This window comes from Pelodiscus sinensis, chromosome 19 (genome assembly GCF_052426305.1).
Source record: "Pelodiscus sinensis isolate ZL-2025 chromosome 19, ASM5242630v1, whole genome shotgun sequence".
In the NCBI taxonomy this organism is placed as follows: Eukaryota; Metazoa; Chordata; order Testudines; family Trionychidae; genus Pelodiscus; species Pelodiscus sinensis.
The window spans coordinates 10,605,301-10,624,073 of NC_143070.1; the positions used below are offsets into that span (position 1 = coordinate 10,605,301).

An 18,773-nucleotide genomic window follows, 5' to 3' on the forward strand; every position below is an offset into this window, starting at 1 on the left:
ACTGGGGGCGGTGGGGGGAAGGGGAGCGGGGAGGAGACCCGAACTGGGGGCGGTGGGGGAAGGGGAGCGGGGGGGGGAGACCCGAACTGGGGGCGGTGGGGGAAGGGGAGCGGGGGGGGGGGACCCGAACTGGGGGCGGTGGGGGGAAGGGGAGCGGGGGGGGGAGACCCGAACTGGGGGCGGTGGGGGAAGGGGAGCGGGGGGGAGACCCGAACTGGGGGCGGTGGGGGGAAGGGGAGCGGGGGGGGGAGACCCGAACTGGGGGCGGTGGGGGGAAGGGGAGCGGGGGGGGGAGACCCGAACTGGGGGCGGTGGGGGAAGGGGAGCGGGGGGGAGACCCGAACTGGGGGCGGTGGGGGGAAGGGGAGCGGGGAGGAGACCCGAACTGGGGGCGGTGGGGGAAGGGGAGCGGGGGGGAGACCCGAACTGGGGGCGGTGGGGGGAAGGGGAGCGGGGGGGAGACCCGAACTGGGGGCGGTGGGGGAAGGGGAGCGGGGGGGAGACCCGAACTGGGGGCGGTGGGGGAAGGGGAGCGGGGCCCGCCCCATCCCGGGCTGCTGGCAGCTCTTGGGGACAGGGGGCGGACCTAGGGGACGAGGCTGGAAGCTGCGCAGCGCTGGGAGAGGGGCGATTTGCGGGGAGGGGGAAGCCGAGTCGCCCCGTGGGTCGGGGAGGGGATGACGCGGACCCAGGATAATTGGGGGGCCGGTTTCGGGGCGCCCCCCCATCTGCTCCCCCCGCGGCCGCCCCGAGCCGGCTCTGTGGGTTTTGCGGCCAGATAAGGAGGTGCGAGGCTGTGCGCAGGGATAAGGCAACTGGGCCGCTACTGCTGCGGTTTTCCCAGGCGGGTTCCTCCCGGCGCTGCGGCCGCACAAGCCGTGTTTTTGGGCAGGGGGCAGAGTTTCCGCTCCCTGCCCGCCCCTCTGGCTGCAGCCTCCTCCCGCCCCGGCCTGGCTGAGACACCGAACCGCCCAGCTCCGCTCAGCCCGAGCCAGGCACCTAAACCGTAACCCCCCCCGGCGGGGCGCAGGGGCAGGCAGAGAGCCGGGCTAGAGGATGGAGCCCCTGAAATGTGCGCACCAGGCTCCCCCCCCCCCCCGGACTCCGGGTTCTCCCCCTTGTGTTATGCATTTTAGCTTCTTTCGAAATGAGTCAGGACTCAAAAAAAAGTTTTGCAGATCCCGTGGGGCCGCCCCCGCCCTCGCGTTCTGGCTCCTCAGCCTTTAGGACTGGCACCAGGGCGCAAGCTCGAACTTTTCGGTGTCCCCCAAGGCTGGGAACTAGGAATGTGGAAATATGTGTGTTCAGGTCAGTGTGGCATGGCCCACGTTTACACACAGGGGGAGGCAGTGGGGGTGAGGGGGGAGGGCATGTGACTTCATGGGCATGGTTTTGAGCAGGGAACTTTTAAGGAGGCTGGGCTCTTGAAAACATCAACTATCCTAAAAGAACATGAGAGCTGGCAACTTGCCTGTGAGGCTTTCCTAGGGGATTTAGAAACATCAGGATCTCCACTGCAGCAGTGCCTAGGTTAGAGGGAACCAAGGGCTATGCAGCACTTTAAAGACTAACAAGATGTTTTATTAGGTGATAAGCTCATCACCTAATAAAACATCTTTTGTTAGTCTTTAAAGTGCTGCATCGCCCTTGGTTTGTTTCAACAAGATCAGACCAACACAGCTACATCTCTATTACTAGGTTAGAGGGAACTTTGTTCCAGGCTGGGGGAGTGCGATCTAGTGGTCAGAGCACACATTTTAATCCCAGCTTGGGGAGAAAGCTGTGTAGTAGTGAAAACCCAGGACTATCAGGATGCCTGGTGTCTATTCCTAGGAGTGCTACAGAGTGACTATGTGCACATGGCAGGGTGTGAGTTACTGCCGGTGCCCTTAACTCCATCCCCTCTGGATGGATGTAAGCAAGTAGGGTTGTTAGATGTTGTGTAATTGAATAGTCATGTAATCACATGAAATCTTAGCAGCAGTTACATTACTATTCTGTAGTCCCTGGCAACCAGTGCGCTTGGACCCCACTCCCAAGGGCCACCTCCCCCCTCCCCTGCCTCTCTACCCCGATAAAGAGGCAGCAGCATGGAGTGGCAGTAGCCCCTGTCCGTAGGGGAGGGTCCAAGCAGCAGCCTCCCCATCCCTCTGCCTGTCCTGCTGCAGCATGGGTGTGGGGGAGGCAAATGGCATCTTGAAGTTGGTGCTAAGAGAACCAACTTTTAAGCCGGCTGCCCCCAGTACCAGTTCCTGCCCCTGCCCCCTGCCTCTGCATGAGGCTGCAGTGCTAGCTTGTGAGCTCCCCATGTAGATCAGCTCCAGGTGGCCCCTCGGACCCTCTGCGCTGCCACCTGCCCTAGCAAGCACCCTATTCTCTAGGCCGTGCCAGAAGCCAACACACCACCTTACCTTCAGGGCATCCCTTATCCTGCCCCCCCCCCCCCCCCCCCGGGCAGCCTGGGTGTTGCTCACCATCAACCCAGGTGGTGGGTTTTAAACTAGCTCCTCATGGTCTCTATGACTTGCTTTTGCATTGCTTTGTGCTGTATTCATTGCTTTAGATTTTAAACCTGGCTCCTGCTTCCCCGCCCTCCCTCCCCCCCCCCGCTTTGCTCCCTCTGATACAGAGGCAGCAAAGGGGGGGGGAGTGGAAATGTGTGTAGTCGACAAAATTAACCGATAAGCCCAGATTTGTCGGTTAATTGTGCAGCCGTCTATGTGACAACATCCCTATAAGCCAGCTCACCCCAAAGCTCCTTGAGATCCTGTGGAGAATAGGTTCTGTGCAAGTGCAACGACTGGATAGTTCAATCGGGTTTGCACAGGCCTTTGAATCCCTTATGTCAGTGGTCCCCAAATGTTTTACCTTGCACCCCCATTTGGCGGGTCGGGGGCGGCCTGGCGGTCCAAATCACAGTGATGTTTATGCGCTTCCTAGGCTGCTCGTACAGGGTGTTGTGATGATTCCGTCAGCCACCGCACGTGGTGCCCCCAGCGGTAGACATCACTGGACAAGGCTGACTGAAATGGATCCGCTTTGGACTTGGTGATTTAATTGGGCAGTTGCTGCTGCCCCACCTCCCCTCCTGTGCTGTTTGCTAGAGTGCAGGAGTGTGGGGGGAGAGGGCGTTAACACAGGTATTTAAGTTTTACAAGCCTTACAAACAGTGCTGGACCGAGCCATACTTGCGCTTCGGGCAGTGGGCACACAACGCATGTGCAGCTCCGTCCCCGGGCGTGCGGCGCCCCTTACCACTTCAATCAGGCATCCCCCCCATAGATTGGTGCCCTGGGCAACCGCCCAGCTAGCCCCCTGCTTAATCCGGCCCTGCTTCCAAACACTCACTGTACAATTTAAAAGATTGAAGATTTAAAATCTAAAGCAATGAATACAGCACAAAGCAATGCAAAAGCAAGTCATAGAAGACTGTTATAATACAACAATTAAGCTTAGTTCACTTACACTTCAGCTGTATGTGACCTACAGTGCCGGGCAGGGGGTCATGTTTCCTTTGTTTCCCATGTGTCAGAACGCCAGGCGCTGGGGTCGCCGGCATAAAGGGATCCATTTCTTCTTGTTGCATTGAAAGCAGGACCTGTGGGTCAATCCTGCTTATTCCGCCCTATTGATTGTTCTTACTAAACCCAATTCATAGCAAAATGAGACTTGGTTGTTCTAGTCATATCTACCAATCAGTTACATTTTGCGTAAAATACCTATTATGCCAATATCTAGGGTACATTTTGCAATGCCAAAATATTGCAAAAGTGCTTAAGAACATAAGAACATAAAAATGGCCGTACTGGGTCAGACCAAAGGTCCATCTAGCCCAGTATCTTGTCTGCCGACAGTGGCCAGCACCAGGTGCCCCAGAAGGGTGGACTAAAGACAATGATCAAGCGATTTGTCTTGTGCCATCCATCTCCAGCCTCTGACAAACAGAGGCCAGGGACACCATTTCTATCCCCTGGCTAATAGCCTTTTATGGATCTAACCTCCATGACTTTATCTAACTTCTCTTTAAACTCTGTTACACTCCTAGCCTTCACAGCCTCCTCTGGCAAGGAGTTCCACAGGTTGACTACACACTGTGTGAAGAAGAACTTTCTTTTATTAGTTTTAAACCTGCTACCCATTAACTTCATTTGGGGTCCTCTAGTCCTTATATTATGAGAACTAATAAATAACTTTTCTTTATTCGCTTTCTCCACACCACTCATGATTTTATAGACCTCTATCATATCCCCCCTCAGGGTGTGTCTAAACTACATGGCTCCGTCAATGGAGCCATGGAGATTAGGCTGATCGGCAGAGGGAAATGAAGCTGCGATTTAAATAATCGTGGCTTCATTTAAATTTAAATGGCTGCTGCGCTCTGCCGACCAGCTGATGATCAGCTGTTTGTCGGCAGATCGGGGCAGTCTGGACACTCCGCGGTTGACAAGGAAGCCTTTGTTGACCGGTGCAGGTATGCCTCGTGAAACCAGGTTTACAGGCACCGGTCGACAAAGGCTTCCTTGTCGACCGCAGCACGTCCAGACTGCCCCAATCTGCCGACAAACAACTGATCATCAGCTGGTCGGCAGAGCACGGCAGCCATTTAAATGTAAATGAAGCCGCGATTATTTAAATCGCGGCTTCATTTCCCTCTGCTGACCAGCCTAATCTACATGGCTCCATCGATGGAGCCATGTAGTTTAGACACACCCTCTGTCTCCTCTTTTCTAAACTGAAAAGTCCCAGTCGCTTTAGCTTCTCCTCATACGGGACCCAGTCCAAACCCCTAATCATTGTAGTTGCCCTTTTCTGAACCCTTTCCAAGGCCAAAATATCTTTTTTGTGGTGAGGCGACCACATCTGTACACAGTATTCAAGATGTGGGCGTACCATAGTTTTATACAGGGGCAGTAAGATATTCTGGGTCTTATTTTCTATCCCTTTCTTAATAATTCCTAGCATCCTATTTGCCTTTTTGACCGCCGCAGCACACTGTGTGGATGTTTTCAGAGAACTGTCCACGATAACTTCATTCATATTTTTCTGCCTGTCTCTGGAATTTTTCTCTTATCAAAAACATGGCATGTCCTAGCACCAGGTTGTTTCTGGTCTTTTTGGCCTGGTCTCGCTGTCCTGTACAAGTTCTGCATAATTGGGCAGCACTCCTGACTTTCCCCACCCTTTCTGGTGTGGCCTGTGTACATACGTGCGTGCCCAGACTCGAGTGAGACCCAGGGTGGTATGTTGGAGAGCCATACTTTGGACAAGGCTGGGATGAGGCCTAGCACTGTAGTCGTTGTTCTGGTCATGGGAGGGCTGTCCAGGCTCCCTTACAGTGGTGCACATCTGCACATGCCTTGGTCCAAAGAACAAAACTGATTCTGCACATGGAAGGAAAAAATTAGAGGGAGCATTGCCCTGACCTCTCCTGCTTGGCCTGTTTTGGTTTCCGCTCTGCCAGGGAGTCCGGAACAGGGAGGGAGCTTTGCTACTGCTGCATCGGACCAGTCACCCAGAGGAGCTGAGCCCGGCCCAGCGCCTGCGGCAGCGTCCCCAGCCCGAGCGCGGCGGAGAGTCCATGGAGTCAGCAGGTGGGAGCGCTGAGAGCCATGTGCCGCTGCAGGAGCTGCATGTTGATGCCAGTAGGCTCCTGGAGACAGGACAGGAGCCAGATAACGGGGTGTTGCTGCCTGGGACCAGGCTGAAGAGACACAGACTGACGGGGTTGGGGCAGGCTCTGCCCAACCCATCTGTGGGCAGCAGGGGCTGGAAGCTCTGGGGCTCTCAGGGCCCCGATCCCTGGCTCCCAGGGGCTGGCTGGCGCACACAGCACTGGGCATGTGGCCAGGCAGGGGTGGTTTGGGCTGGTGGGTCAGACCCCCTGTGGCAGCCCTGGCCCCTCTCAGCCTGGCTCCTTCTCCCCCTTCAGCTGCGTGGTGCCAGGGTGAGACCCCGTGTGCGGGGACGGGCGCTGGGCAGGGTGGGCTCAGCCAGTACTGGGCTGAGGGGGCAGAGCAGCTTGAGCTCTTGCCATGGGAACATGCGGGTCCTTATCTCTGTGTCCCTGAGTTCACCGGCCTGGTGCCGGCCTGGCTGGCGGTGCCAAGGGGTGCTGGGCTGAGAGGGGAGGGACTGTTCTGCCAGCCCCAGCCTGCCTGAGCCCCCGGGCGCCTCTCCCAGAGCATCCAGCAGGAGGCGCGAGGGGCAGAACGGGGTGTTTTCTAGGGCAGCCGTAGCCTGGTGCTGTCAGTGAGACGCGGCCTCGCAGCCTGGCCTGACTGGTCCCTCTGTTTCAGGGTCTCACTGTAACTGCAAGACACACAAGACAGTTGCTCTCGGAGTCGCCGCAGTCGTGATCTTTGGTCTCCTCATCGCTGTTATTGCCCTGGCAGGTGAGTTCTCAGCTTCCTCCCTGCCCCCCTCTCTGCACGTCCCTCCCCCTGGGGCTGCTCCAGTCACAGCGTCTCCTCCTGGCCTGTCCGACTCCTGCCCCTGGGACAGAGGCTTCCTGAGGGATGCTCCTGCCTCCTCCCAAAACCTGCCCAGGGCCAGGCTGGCAGGTGCCCATCACTGAAATGAGCCGTGGGGTGCAGCACAGACACCCCCATTAGCACTGTATGACACCCACCAGTGAGCGACCAGGGCAACTGTTCCTGGTGAACATGGGCCTGGCTGTGTCTGCCCTTGGCCTGGGGAAGGGGTGTGGGGTGTGTGTGTGTGTTTGGGGGGGCATCTGTGAGAATGTCTGGGGTGGGGTTTATCTGTTGCTCTGGGGTCTGAGCACTGGCCCCCAGGTGGGCTCAGCAGCCGGCCGAGGGGGGTGAATCTACGTCTGTTTGCACGGGGGTGACTCTGGGCCCATGTGGCTCTTTTGGCAGAGCGGACTTGGTGCAAACTGCTGAGGTAGGTGGGCGGCAGTGGGGCAGGGCAGGCCCTGCTCTGGTGTGGCCACTGCAGTCAGTGACCAGAGCAGGACATGTGACCCCAGCGCATCTGTGCCAGGGGTTTGCACTGGTGTAACAGTCCCACCATGGTTACAGTGCCGGCCACCCTGGTATAAGCCGGCTGTGAATGGGCCCCATTGGCTCACTCAGGGCATGGTGAGATTTGGGAGCTTGGGGTTCCACCCTATGGGTGCAGGGAGCCCCACAGCAGAGTGAGTGAGCCTCCCGCCAGGCATCTCCCTCGCCCTGCGTCTGGCTGCGTTGGGAGCTCCAGGCAGTGGGTGCTCGGCCTGGCGAAGGGCAGGGAGTTTGTTCCCCCCCACCCCTCAGCCTCCTCCTGGGCAGCCCAGCACAGAGCAGGGGAGGGGCAGCGGCCCAGGCGAGCAGGGGAACCGGACTGGCCAACCTTGCTGAACCTGCCTCTTACCCAGCGTCGCTCTCCTGCCAGCTGCCAGCCCTGACCACGGTCCCCTCCCTCAACCCACCCCCGGCTCTGACACGGCGCCTGGGCCTCAGCTGCCTCCCTATTGAATGTGAACTGGGATTAGTGGCCCTGTGAGACCAGGGACAAGTAACACTCCCATGGGGCTGGATTCCCACTGTCCTAGTTCCCCTTCAAGCCCACCCAGTACCTGCCAGGGTCAGAGCAGTCTAGGCAGCCTGGGGGGCTGGGATCATTTCTCCCCACCCATGGGCAGGCCCCCTTTCACCCCACCTGTTCCTGTCCCATTTCAGTGTTATCTGGGCGCTCTCCAGCTGCATGGGGTCCCTGCTGCCCGGACACCTGGGTCGGCTACCAGGGGAAATGTTACTATTTCTCCAAGACCGAAGGGAACTGGCCCGACAGCTGGAGCAACTGCTCTGCCCTGGGGGCCTCCCTGGCTGGGATCGACACCCCGCAGGAAATGGTGAGAGACTCGTCGCACTGGCCTGGCCTGGGCTCTGTCCCTTGGGCAGGGAGCAGCTCAGAGCCAATGGACTTTCCAGGGCCCCTCTGGTGTCATTAACGGGGGGATCAGCCACTGTCAGGCCTCTCAGCAGGAGACGCCCCTCTGGGGCTGGGCTGCCCCAGTGTCTGCTGGGCTGCCTGGGGCTGGGGGGGGCTGAGACCCCAGTGCGGCTGGAAGGGCCAGTGCCCCTGGGTAGGGGAAGAGCAGCCAGCTGAGGTGGGGGAGGGGTCCCCTTAGGCCTGGCCCCTCCCAGCATCCCCTGCGCTGATCATCTCTCTTCTTCCCCGGGAAGGGCTGGAGGGAGCCCGGCTGCCCTGTCAGGCGAGGGTTTCACACAGAGCCTGGCCCGACATGGGGGGCAAGCGGTGGGAATTTGGACCCAGCAGCTCCCAAGCGCTGCCCCAGCCCTGGGGAAGTTGGGGTGGGGGGAGCTGGGTTTGGCAGAGGACGGTTAATACAGAATTACCCAGAGCTGGGCAAGGGGGAGGGGAAAATCCCCAGCCCCTCCTCCTGTGAACACTTAAAGCCCTTCTGTGCGCACCTGGGATTGTCGGGCCCTGACACCGCCTCCCCCTCTGCTCTTCTAGTTTTTTATGCAGCACAGTAAAGGCAAATTCGACCACTGGATTGGCCTCTGGAGGCACCCAGACCAGCCCTGGAAATGGGCCAACGGCACCGAATTCAACCACTGGTGAGTCTTTTCCTCTCTCTCTGTGATCTCCCTGGGATTTGGGTGCCTGGTGTCTGAGCCATCGAGTTCAGGCCAAGCCCCCTGCCAGTGCTGTGGGAACAGCCAGAGAGCGCTTGGAAGAGTGTGTGCTGGGTGTGTTAGTGACAGGTGCAAGCCAGTGTCTCCCGCTGGCTGATGGACATATCTTTGGCTGTAACGAGGTCCCTGAATCTTTGATGAGGCATCTACATACCAGATGCTTGATGGTCACACATCCTGGGTGCCTGCGGCTGCCACTGGAACAGAGAAACAGCAAAGAGGGTGCAGACAACACCCCCAGCCTGATTTCAGTGGGCTCTGGGTGATCTAATAACTACCCCCCACGTGAGCCAGTAGCCGGGTTTGACCTTCAAACAGCAGCCAAAGTTCCTTCTAAGATTTTCAACCATGAGTCAAGTGAGTTTTGTCTTGTGCCCCCATATTGAGGTCATGTGCACTTGTGTGGATGTGCCACCGTGGTACCTGCCCGTTACTGACAAATAGCTTAGCTACATGAATTTTTAAAATGTTATAGAAGAAAAAATTCTAAAAGAAGGGATAACTAACACTATGAAATCAAATACAAACACTATTAATACTGCACATTTTTCAGTAGCCATTTGGTAGCTTACGTGTATCTGTTCCCTAGAGGTATAAAACAAAATTGCTCATTTTCTTGACATAGCAAACGAGATATTTTACGATTCGTATCGATACATGAAATGAAATATGCTTGAAATTAAAGTTGAAATTGTTTAATAGGCTCATTTCTGAGCACTGTTTGTGCACATTGAAAAAAATGCTGTTTCCTAGATGATAGGGAGCAATGCTTCAGTTGTTTACATACCACAAATCTTTCATTCTTCCATGCTGGTGGATTCAGCTCTGTGGAAAGATTGAGGAATGAAAGCCTTCTGCAGATTTGTGTTAGAAATGTAGCCTGGTGCAGCTGAAACAAAAAACAGGACTGTGTAGCACTTTAAAGACTAACAAGATTGTTTAATATGTGATGAGCTTTCGTGGGCCAGTCCCACTTCCTCAGATCAAATAGTGGAAGAAAATTGTCACAACCATATATACCAAAGGATACAATTAAAAAAAATGAACATATGAAAAGGACAAATCAAATTTCAGAACAGAAGGGGAATGGAGGGGGGAAAGAAGGGGGGGAAGTACATGTCTGTGAGCTAATGATATTAGAGGTGATAATTGGGGAAGCTATCTTTGTAATGGGTAAGATAATTAGAGTCTTTATTCAAACTTAAGTGTAAAGTGTCAAATTTGAGCATGAATGACAATTCAGAGGATTCTCTTTGAAGTGAAGTCTTAAAAGGTCTTTGAAGCAGGATGCAGGTAATCAAGTCGTTGATACAAAGATAGCTTCCCCAATTATCACCTCTAATATCATTAGCTCACTGACATTTACCTCCTTCCCTTCCCTTCCTCCTTTTCATATGTGTTCATTTTTTTAAATTGTATCCTTTGGTATATATAGTTGTGACAATTTTCTTCCACTATTTGATCTGAGGAAGTGGGTCTGGCCCACGAAAGCTCATCACATATTAAACCATCTTGTTAGTCTTTAAAGTGCTACACAGTCCTGTTTTTTGTTTCTTCTGCAGATTTGATTCATTTATTTTTATGTCTGCACCTCAGCAGTGTCTGAATCACATGGGTGGACAACTTGGCAATGAAATTGCAGAAGTGCTGACGGTGGGGTATAACCCATTTCTTACGTTTATCTTTACACCCCATGACCGGAGGGCAGCTCATGGATTTTTTTTTTTAACTAACACTTCTGAGGCTCGTGGATTGCTAGACCCCAGATCAATACCAGGCAAATTACTTGAAACTATGCTAAACCATATGACCATAATTACCAGGCACATGGGTGAACATGGTATGTTTGGAGAAGAGTCAACAGGGCTTTTGTAAAGGGAAATCCTGCCACATCAGTGTGTTAGAATTCTGTGAGGATATAAACAAATGTGTGGACAAGAGGGATTGGGTGGATAGAGGGTACTTAGACTTTCACAAAGCCTTGGGCAAGGTCTCCCAGCAGAGGCTGTCATGGGACAAGAGGGACGTTCCTATCATGGATCGATAACTAGTTAAACCAGGGTGGGCAAAGTATGCCACAGCCAGATCTGGCCTGCCCAACATTTCTGTTCGTCCTGTTAAAAGTCCTATGGTGCAGAGGGGTGCTCAGAAGGGCTGTCTACCTGCTGTGGCCCCGCATTGCTCCTGGAAGTGGCCAGCTGCTGCTGGCGTGTCTCTGTGCACAGCGCACCCTGGTCAGGGAGGGCAGAGGTAGCTCTGCGCTGGCTCTTGCACTGTCCTCAGAGCTCCCATTGGTTGGAAACTGGTCAATTGGAGCTGCAGGGGCGGGACTTGTGTATGCTGGCACCACACAGAGACCCCCGGCCCCCTCCCCACAAAGGGTGCTGAGACACCCCAGAGCTTTGTGTTTAAAAACAAACTCACTCTTTTAGTGACGGGTGGGAAACCAGGAAACACCCAAGGTGGGCTAAGGGAGCCGGTCAGTTGGCAATATTCCAGCAAGCATGCCCTGCGCTAGGCCGCAGCCTGCCTTTGTGCCTATGGCACAGGCCGTCACTTAGCAACCTGCTGGGGACATGTCTGCGCTGCAGCTGGCACCCGGCCTCCCAGACCAGGCAGCCAGGCATGAGCTGACTGGGTGGCACTGTCTTCCTGGGAGTCTTTAATTGGCTGGCTGGCTCGAGCCGCCACCTCTGCCACTACGTCCCCCCTGCTGCTGCTGTGAGTCGCTCAGGTCTTGCTAGCACAGGCCTGTGCTCCAGAGCTGGGAGCCGCACTCCCTGCTGCGCTGCAGACGTAAGGCGTATGTCCTGAGCGCTCAGGGTACGTCTACACTGCACAAAACACTCACTTTGTGGGCTCTGAAACCCGCTTCCCCCAGTGAATGACCCCTGTCTCAGTCAGCCAGAAGCCTGAGACACTATCACTGAGGGGAGGAGCTGCCGCAGGCATCTCAATGGGGTGTTAACTCTGAAACTTGCCACCCTTTGGGGGCCCACCCCAGCAGAAGGCTCCGGGTGCATCACTGCTGTCCCAGCAGCGCTCTGCTGGCAGGATGCTGGTGCCTCCCCTACCCCCTTCCCCTCAGCCATGTGATCAGGCAGGCGGGGGCTGGGTTAGCCTGGCTCTGGGACACATCTTAGCCCACCCAGAGCCAGAGGCTGGAGGTCTGGGGGTGGGGAGATCCCAATCTGCCCAGAGTGGTGCTGGGCCTCCTCCCAGCCCGGCACCTGCTCCTGAGGAGACAGGATGGTCTGTGGGGGAGCGTTTCCTGTGGGCCTGGATCCTGCCCCTGTGCCCAGGGGGGAGGTGCTGGGCTGCAGCTCTGGCAGGAAGTTGGGTGTGAGTGGCTGGGCCACCCCACGGCCCCTGGGTCTGTGCTGCTGGTGTCTTGGCTCCAGGCCATGATACAATGTGCCCGGGGAGCCTGGCCCCTGCTCTTCCGTGCTGCGTTACTGCTGCTCCTCGCCATGTGCTGCTCCCCTGTAACCTACGCCCAGGGCAGACTAAGGGGAGAGGGTGGAGCCTGCTGGGGCTCTTCCAACCCCAGCTGGGCGTGCGGTGGGAGCAAGATTTGAGGTTAACTTTCCCCCCCGGCATGAATGTTCCATGGATAGCGTGACCACGTCTCCTGTTTTTCCCAGGACAGTCCCTTATTTAGGACCTCCTCCTGGCGTCCCGACTTCTTTTAAAAAACGGGCACGTTGTCCTGTATTTCCCCCGCAGCAGGAGGGGTGGGGGAGAGGAGCCCCCATGCTCAGGGCTTCAAGCCACCGAAGCCCCAAGTGCCGGGGGGTTCCCTCCCCTGCGTGCTGCTGGGGTGAACTTCATCCCTGCAGTGGGACAGGGTGGGCGGGGAGCTGCTGGAGCTCTGAGTGCCGGTGGACACGCCCCCCCCATAGGGCTGAAGTCCCACATGCCTGCATTCCCCCCCCCCCCCCTTGGTGCCCGTGTTAGGTATAGGGAAATACGGTCCCCCTATCCATGGAGGCCAGTTTCATAGACCCTCTTGGCCCTGCTGCTTCACGACCCTCTTTCTAGCTCTCCCCTTTACTGAGGGGCAGGGCTGGTGCAGGAAGGGGAACTGAGGGGCTGTGAATGCAGCAGCTCCCTGCCCTGTTAGAGTGTCGCCCCCTGTCTGTGACCGACGGGAAACACCCGGCTCCTGCCTCACACCCGCTCCCTGGCTTCTGCCCTGCAGGTTTGTGATCCAAGGAGGAGGTGATTGCGCCTTCCTGAACGACGAGAACGGGGTCGGCAGCTCGCGGTGCACCAGCGAGGCACAATGGATCTGCAGCAAACCTGATGTATTTACAGCAGCAAAGGAGATGCCAGGGGGAGAAGCCTCATAACAGGCGTGTGTTCAAAGGATACGTCACAAGGCATATTGTGTGCAGAGATCGTTACAACAGCATGCAGGGTGTGAATAGGAGGAGGCTCGTAGCAGGAGTGTGGTAGAATTAGCCCTGGGAAAGCTGGACTGGTCTTTCTTCAGCATCACACCTGGTCTGAGCCTCTCTGGGTGAAAGCCAGAAAAGCCGTTTGCACATTTCGTCCTCTCCCCACGGCTGCCTGTTTTCCCTGCCAGTGGAACTGCTCAGATCAGCCTTTCCCACCTACCTCACCTGGCGCAGGGAGTCGTGATCGTCCCTGAGCCGAGAGGCACAGCACCAGCCTCAGCTTTCCCTGCCCGAGAGCCCCCTACAGAAGCTTTTTGCTTCAGAGAACTCTCAGTGGAGCCTTTTAATAGTAATAGAGAGGTAGCCGTGTTCCTCTGATCTTGCTGAAACAAAAGAAAGGACTATGCAGCACTTTAAAGACTAACAGGATGGTTTAATAGGTGATGAGTTTTCGTAGGCCAGACGCACTTCGTCCGATCAAATTCTGGAAGAGAATTGGCATGACCATATATACCAAAGGAATACAATGAAAAAAAAGTGAACACATTATAAAACTGACAAATCAGATTTAAAACAGAAAGGGGTGAGGGGGAAGGCAAATATCTATGAGATAATGATACTAGGGGTGATAATTGGGGAAGCTATCTTTGTAGTAAGATAATTAGCATCTTTGTTAAGGCCCATTCGTAAAGTGTCAAATTTAAGCATGAATGATAGTTCTGAGGTTTCCCTTTGTAATCTGGTGTTAAAGTCTCTTTGAAGTAAGATACACGTAGTAAGGTCATTAAGATTATGCTCAGGTTGGTTGAAATGAAAAGAAACTGAAGAGGTCTGATTTGTGGGCATTAATTCTTTGGCGAAGTGTCTGAGAAGTTTGTCCAATGTACATAGCAGAAGGACACTGTTGGCATATGGTGGCATAAATTATATTTCTGGATGAACAGGAATATGTGTTCTTGATCTTGTAACTGACATGGTAAGGTCCAGTGATGCTGTCACCAGAGTAAATATGAGGACAAAGTTAGCAACGGGGTTTGTTGCAAGGGAAGGTACCAGGGTTGGTATTAGTGTGGTATGTCCTGGGGTTGTTGGTAAGAATCATCCTGAGGTTAGGTGGTTGTGTATAGGAGACCATTCCATAGAGTGGGACAGAGCTGAGTGGGAAAAGGTGTCCCCCCCCCCCCAGATGTTTTTCAATATGAATTTTTCTGGGTCATTTGGAATTGTGGTGAAAACCCAGGTGATTTTGAAGTTTGCAGCTTTAATTGCCAATTTCTAGTTTGGGGCTTTTTTTAAAAAATAAAAGCCTGAAATGTTAAACTGGTGTTAACTATTTTCCGTGAACTTTTAGAGCCCTAGGCTGGCACAAGGCAGCAGGCAGGAGTTAGAATTGCTCTGCCACTCCCAGCGAAACACTCTGCTAGGCAGTATTCACACCCTGCATGCTGTTGTAATAATCTCTCTACACAATATGCCTTGTGACGTATCCTTTGAAAACGCACAGCTTGCTGGTTAACACTATTGTGGTGAAATGTGTGTAACAACATTCAGTGCGGCATTCTGAACATACACTAAAATTATGACTGGGTGTATCTACCAGACATGTCTGAGGAGTAAGAAGAGCCTGTTTCTCAAAGACCAAGGACAAGCTGATGCTTCCGCCCAGGTGTCATTAAAGTTGATCGGCCATTAAGTGGCTGTTCTTTGGCAAGGAAGGGGGCAGGAACAAATCAGTCTGCACCTCAAACAGAGGAGAAGAAACAGTCAGAACCTCTTTCACCACCAGACTCCTTGTCGTCTTCTACTCAGCTGCATAGAACTTTGAGAGGGGCTGATCTATAAAAGTGAGGGACAAACACCCCCAGGTATCTCCCTCCCCCACACGACTGATGAAGATACAAGAAACGGCCATTGGATTGGGGGGGCATGGTCCTGACCCAAAAGGCTTGGTGAGTGGTGTTGGAAGGATGTGGTCAACCTTTACATTGAATTCAGTATTATTAGTTTGACTACTAGACACAACTTTTCCTTATATTTATTGCCCATGCAATAAATCCTTTTTTAAAATCCTGTATACTTTGGTTCATAAACTTTTGTTGTTTAATCCGATCCAGTGTTTCTGTTGCCTGAGTAGCGGTATTTAAAGTGACACATTTTCATGTATTATTCCCTTAAAACAGACCTAACATCTCAGGCCCAGCCAGGAGAGGGCTGGGCAGTAGAGAGCCTACAATGCTGGAGGAAAATCCAGGACCGGGTGTGTGTTGGGGTCACCCTGCAGTGTAACCAAGACTGGGAAAAGCTAGAGAGTGTCCCAGGTGTGGCTGGCAGGCTGCAGTTACAGACACACACGGGCTACGTCTAGACTGGCATGATTTTCCGCAAATGCTTTTAATGGGAAACTTTTCCGTTAAAAGCATTTGCGGAAAAGAGCGTCTAGATTGGCACAGATGCTTTTGCACAAAAAAACCCCGATCGCCATTTTTGCGCTCGGGGCTTTTTAGCGCAAAACAAATCTGAGCTGTTTACACTGGCCCTTTTGCGCATAGTCTGAGTATAGAACGAGCATTCGTGGGCAAAACCCACAGCCTCAGATGAAATGACCTTGAGTGGAAACGGTGCTTTTTTCCACTCAAGATCATCTGATCTGAGGCAGTGGGTTTTGCCCACGAAAGCGCATGATTCCATATGGAGAGTTTTGTTAGGCTCTAAGGTGCCCCAGGACGACTTGTTTTTTAAAAGTTGTTTTTAAGGTTACAGACTAATCTGGCTGCCCCCACTGAGACGTCTTAACGTTACTGGGGTACAAACACTGCTCCTTGGTCCCACTGGTTATATCACGGCAGCTTCTTTCTGGCAGAGCCATTTGAAGTCAGTATCACACGTATCTGACTGAATCCGGCTGCCTTTGATCCGACCGCAGCTGTTCCTGTCCTCAGGGCCGGAGACGGGGAAGCTGCAGAATGAAAGAGCAAGTCCATGTCATTGATAACAAGGAAAAGCCCAGGGTGGGTCTTGTCTCCCCCTTGCTCCTTGCCCTGTCTAAGGGAGACAGGCTAGGCCCACCCCCATCGCCTTGCCCCTTCTGCACCCACCAGCCCTCTCCCCCCATGGCTGCTGGCCCCAGCTTCCCACACTTAAACCCAGAGTTGTCAAGCAGCGTGGCCCCTAATGCCCCTGTGACCAGCTGCCCTGGGGCACCTGAGCGTCAGACCATGGGGACAGTGGAACCCCAGCCACCCCTGGAGCACCCATGCATGAAGCCCCTCCCGAGGGTCCAGGGTGAGCAGCCTGAATGGCCCCCCAGGATCTGGGAGCAGGGACCGAGTCAGGTAGTTTGGGAAGGCAGCCCTTTCTTGCACCAGGTATGCAGGTATGCAACCCCTTCCTGCACCAGGCAACCCCTTCCTGCACCAGGCAACCCCTTCCTGCACCAGGCAACCCCTTCCTGCAGGTGTCCTGACTTTTTCATTAAAATGGGCAAATTGTCCCATATTTTATATTCCCCCTTCCCCACCCATGGGTACTGGCAGATCCTGCTGCGGGCCAGATCCCTGCTCACCAGCTGCCCACCCACCGGCAGTGAGTGTGGGGGTCAGGGCTGATGATGAGGGTGGGGGTGTGGAGGGCAAATCTGCAGTGTGCAGGACTGGCTGCTCCTCCTGCTGCCTGCCGGCTCTGTCGGCCAGGCTCCCTCGTCCCATCTGTGGCTGGCGCTGGCTGGGAGCTGCGGTGGCTGGTGAGTTGAGGCAAGCAGCAGCCAGTTGCATGTTCCCTTTGCTCCCACCCATCAACGCTTTACATGCTCCCACCCTTTCTGTCCTCTCTCTGCTTTGCCCCTTCAGCCCCACTGCCCATGTATCCTGCCCCACTGGGGCGCATCCCCCTCCCACTGCTCTGCAGGGAACCAGACCATGGTGAGAGCACTCGGCTCACCCACAGCCCGTCCGGCAGGCTCCTTTCTTCCTCTCCCTGCCTCTGGTTGGGCCAGCTCCCCGGGAAAGCTCAGACCCTCCCGTGTGGGGCGCTGGCCAGGAGCTGAGCCCTGCCTGTGCCAAACCCCACACAGGGCGGCCCAGGAAAGTGTCTCCGTTCCCCAGCTGTGCTCTGCCGTGCTGCTGGGGAAGTGATTTCAGGCCTGCTCATGCCCTAACCCTGCAGGCTCCACAGCCGCCCCCTGGCAGGGGCTTAGCACCTCCTCACCCCTCCCTACTCTGGGTCCTGCTGTGGGGTAGTGTGTGTGTGTGGGGGGGGGTGCTCTGTCCCCTGCTGAGCCACCTCTCTGGCCAGGTTGGCTGAAGCCCCTGCAGGCAGGGGCCCTGTAGCTCACTGCAGCCTTAGGGCTTAACCCTCCTGCCCTACACATGGGGAGAGGGGAGGTATGAGAGACACCATCATATTCCTCCCCGCACTTCTGCCTGTGGGAGCACAAAGCCCAGCGGGAGGAGCAGAGCCCAGGCCAGGGCCTTGACTCAACATTTGAGGGTCCAGGCACGACCTTGTATCTGCGCCTCCCTAATGGGCACCCTGGGGAGAGACAGGGGCACCAGCCACCATGTCTCCCTGGCACTGGCAGGAGCAGTGGCCATGTTCTGTGCAGCGGTGACATGTCCCAGCCTCCAGCTACCTGCCCAGAGGGGCTGATGCATGCCAGGGGGAGGTCAGGGCACTGAGCTGGGTCAATTCCTTGCTCTGCCCAGGCTCCTGTGACACTCAGGGCAAGTCACTAGGGTGGGACTCACAACCCACCTCCCCTGGAAGTCAGTCAGTGGCAGACACCTGAACAGCTTGGTGAGTCCTCTAGTCCCTTGGTGTCTCAGTTTCCTCCACCTGTAGCATGGGGCTAATAGCCCAGCCCTGTCTCACCAGGGTGTGAGAGGATCAATACAGTGAGGGCTGTGAGGTGCTCAGATACTGTGGCAATGGGGGCAGGGCAGCACCTGGAGCCTTGTCCACACCAGGGGGGTGTTTTGGGGGTAGTTAGAGTGGAAACTCCCTAGCACAGACACATTCCTGGCCACATGTCAGTGCTTCTTCCACCACAGCAGCTTGTTCCAGAGCCACCAGTCAGCACAAGCCGCCCTGCGACCAGCCCAGCTATGTTGGTAGAACGGCCGCAGCACTAGGGCTTGTGCTGGTGCAGCAGAAATGCCCTGAACCAAGGTGTCTAGGCTGGTAACATGTCTAGGTGCAGGCCAGGCCTTAGGGTTAGAGAGACACGTATTTAACAGCCGCATGTTGGACAGCAGAAGCGTTTCCTGAACAGCTCTCAGGCAGCGACAGGCAGCACTCACCGCGCTGGGTCTAACCAGGAGCCGTCCACCCAGGTCCACCTCCCCCCGGGGGTTGTCACTTTAAGTCCGATCCAGACAGAGCTTGCACCTTGTGTAACATCCTGTAAGGAGTCCTGTGAGGGGCAAGCAGAGGGGGAAGGGTGAATAGGTGGAACAGGCTGGAATTCCCGCCGCACTCCTGTTAAATGCCTTCTCTGGCTCTTTTACTTGCCAGCAGAAGAACCCATCAGCACCTGAGCTAATTCACTGTCACCCCTGGCCAGGCAGGGTCCCAGTGCAGGGGCGGGGGAATGTGACTTTCTGTGTAGATCTGGTAACACCAGCCCCAGTCCTTGGTGTCACAGGGTGAGCTGGCCCTTTAAGGGAGCCCTGTGAGGGTGCCCCTGGACTGAGTGGTTCAGGTGAGGGAAGCAGGT

At 55.2% G+C, this 18,773-nt stretch overlaps 1 protein-coding gene across 1 annotated transcript; it reads left to right on the forward strand.

Moving 5' to 3' along the window:
- The first annotated feature begins 687 nt into the window (after positions 1-687).
- LOC142823105 (C-type lectin domain family 2 member B-like) lies at positions 688-15,172 on the forward strand. The gene is made up of 6 exons (XM_089770498.1): positions 688-786; positions 5,462-5,591; positions 6,297-6,392; positions 7,680-7,852; positions 8,482-8,585; positions 12,865-15,172. Exons 2-6 carry the CDS (start codon positions 5,579-5,581, stop codon positions 13,013-13,015), a joined length of 537 nt encoding a protein of 178 aa, XP_089626624.1. The 5' UTR covers positions 688-786; positions 5,462-5,578; the 3' UTR covers positions 13,016-15,172.
- Positions 15,173-18,773: the final 3,601 nt, after the last annotated feature.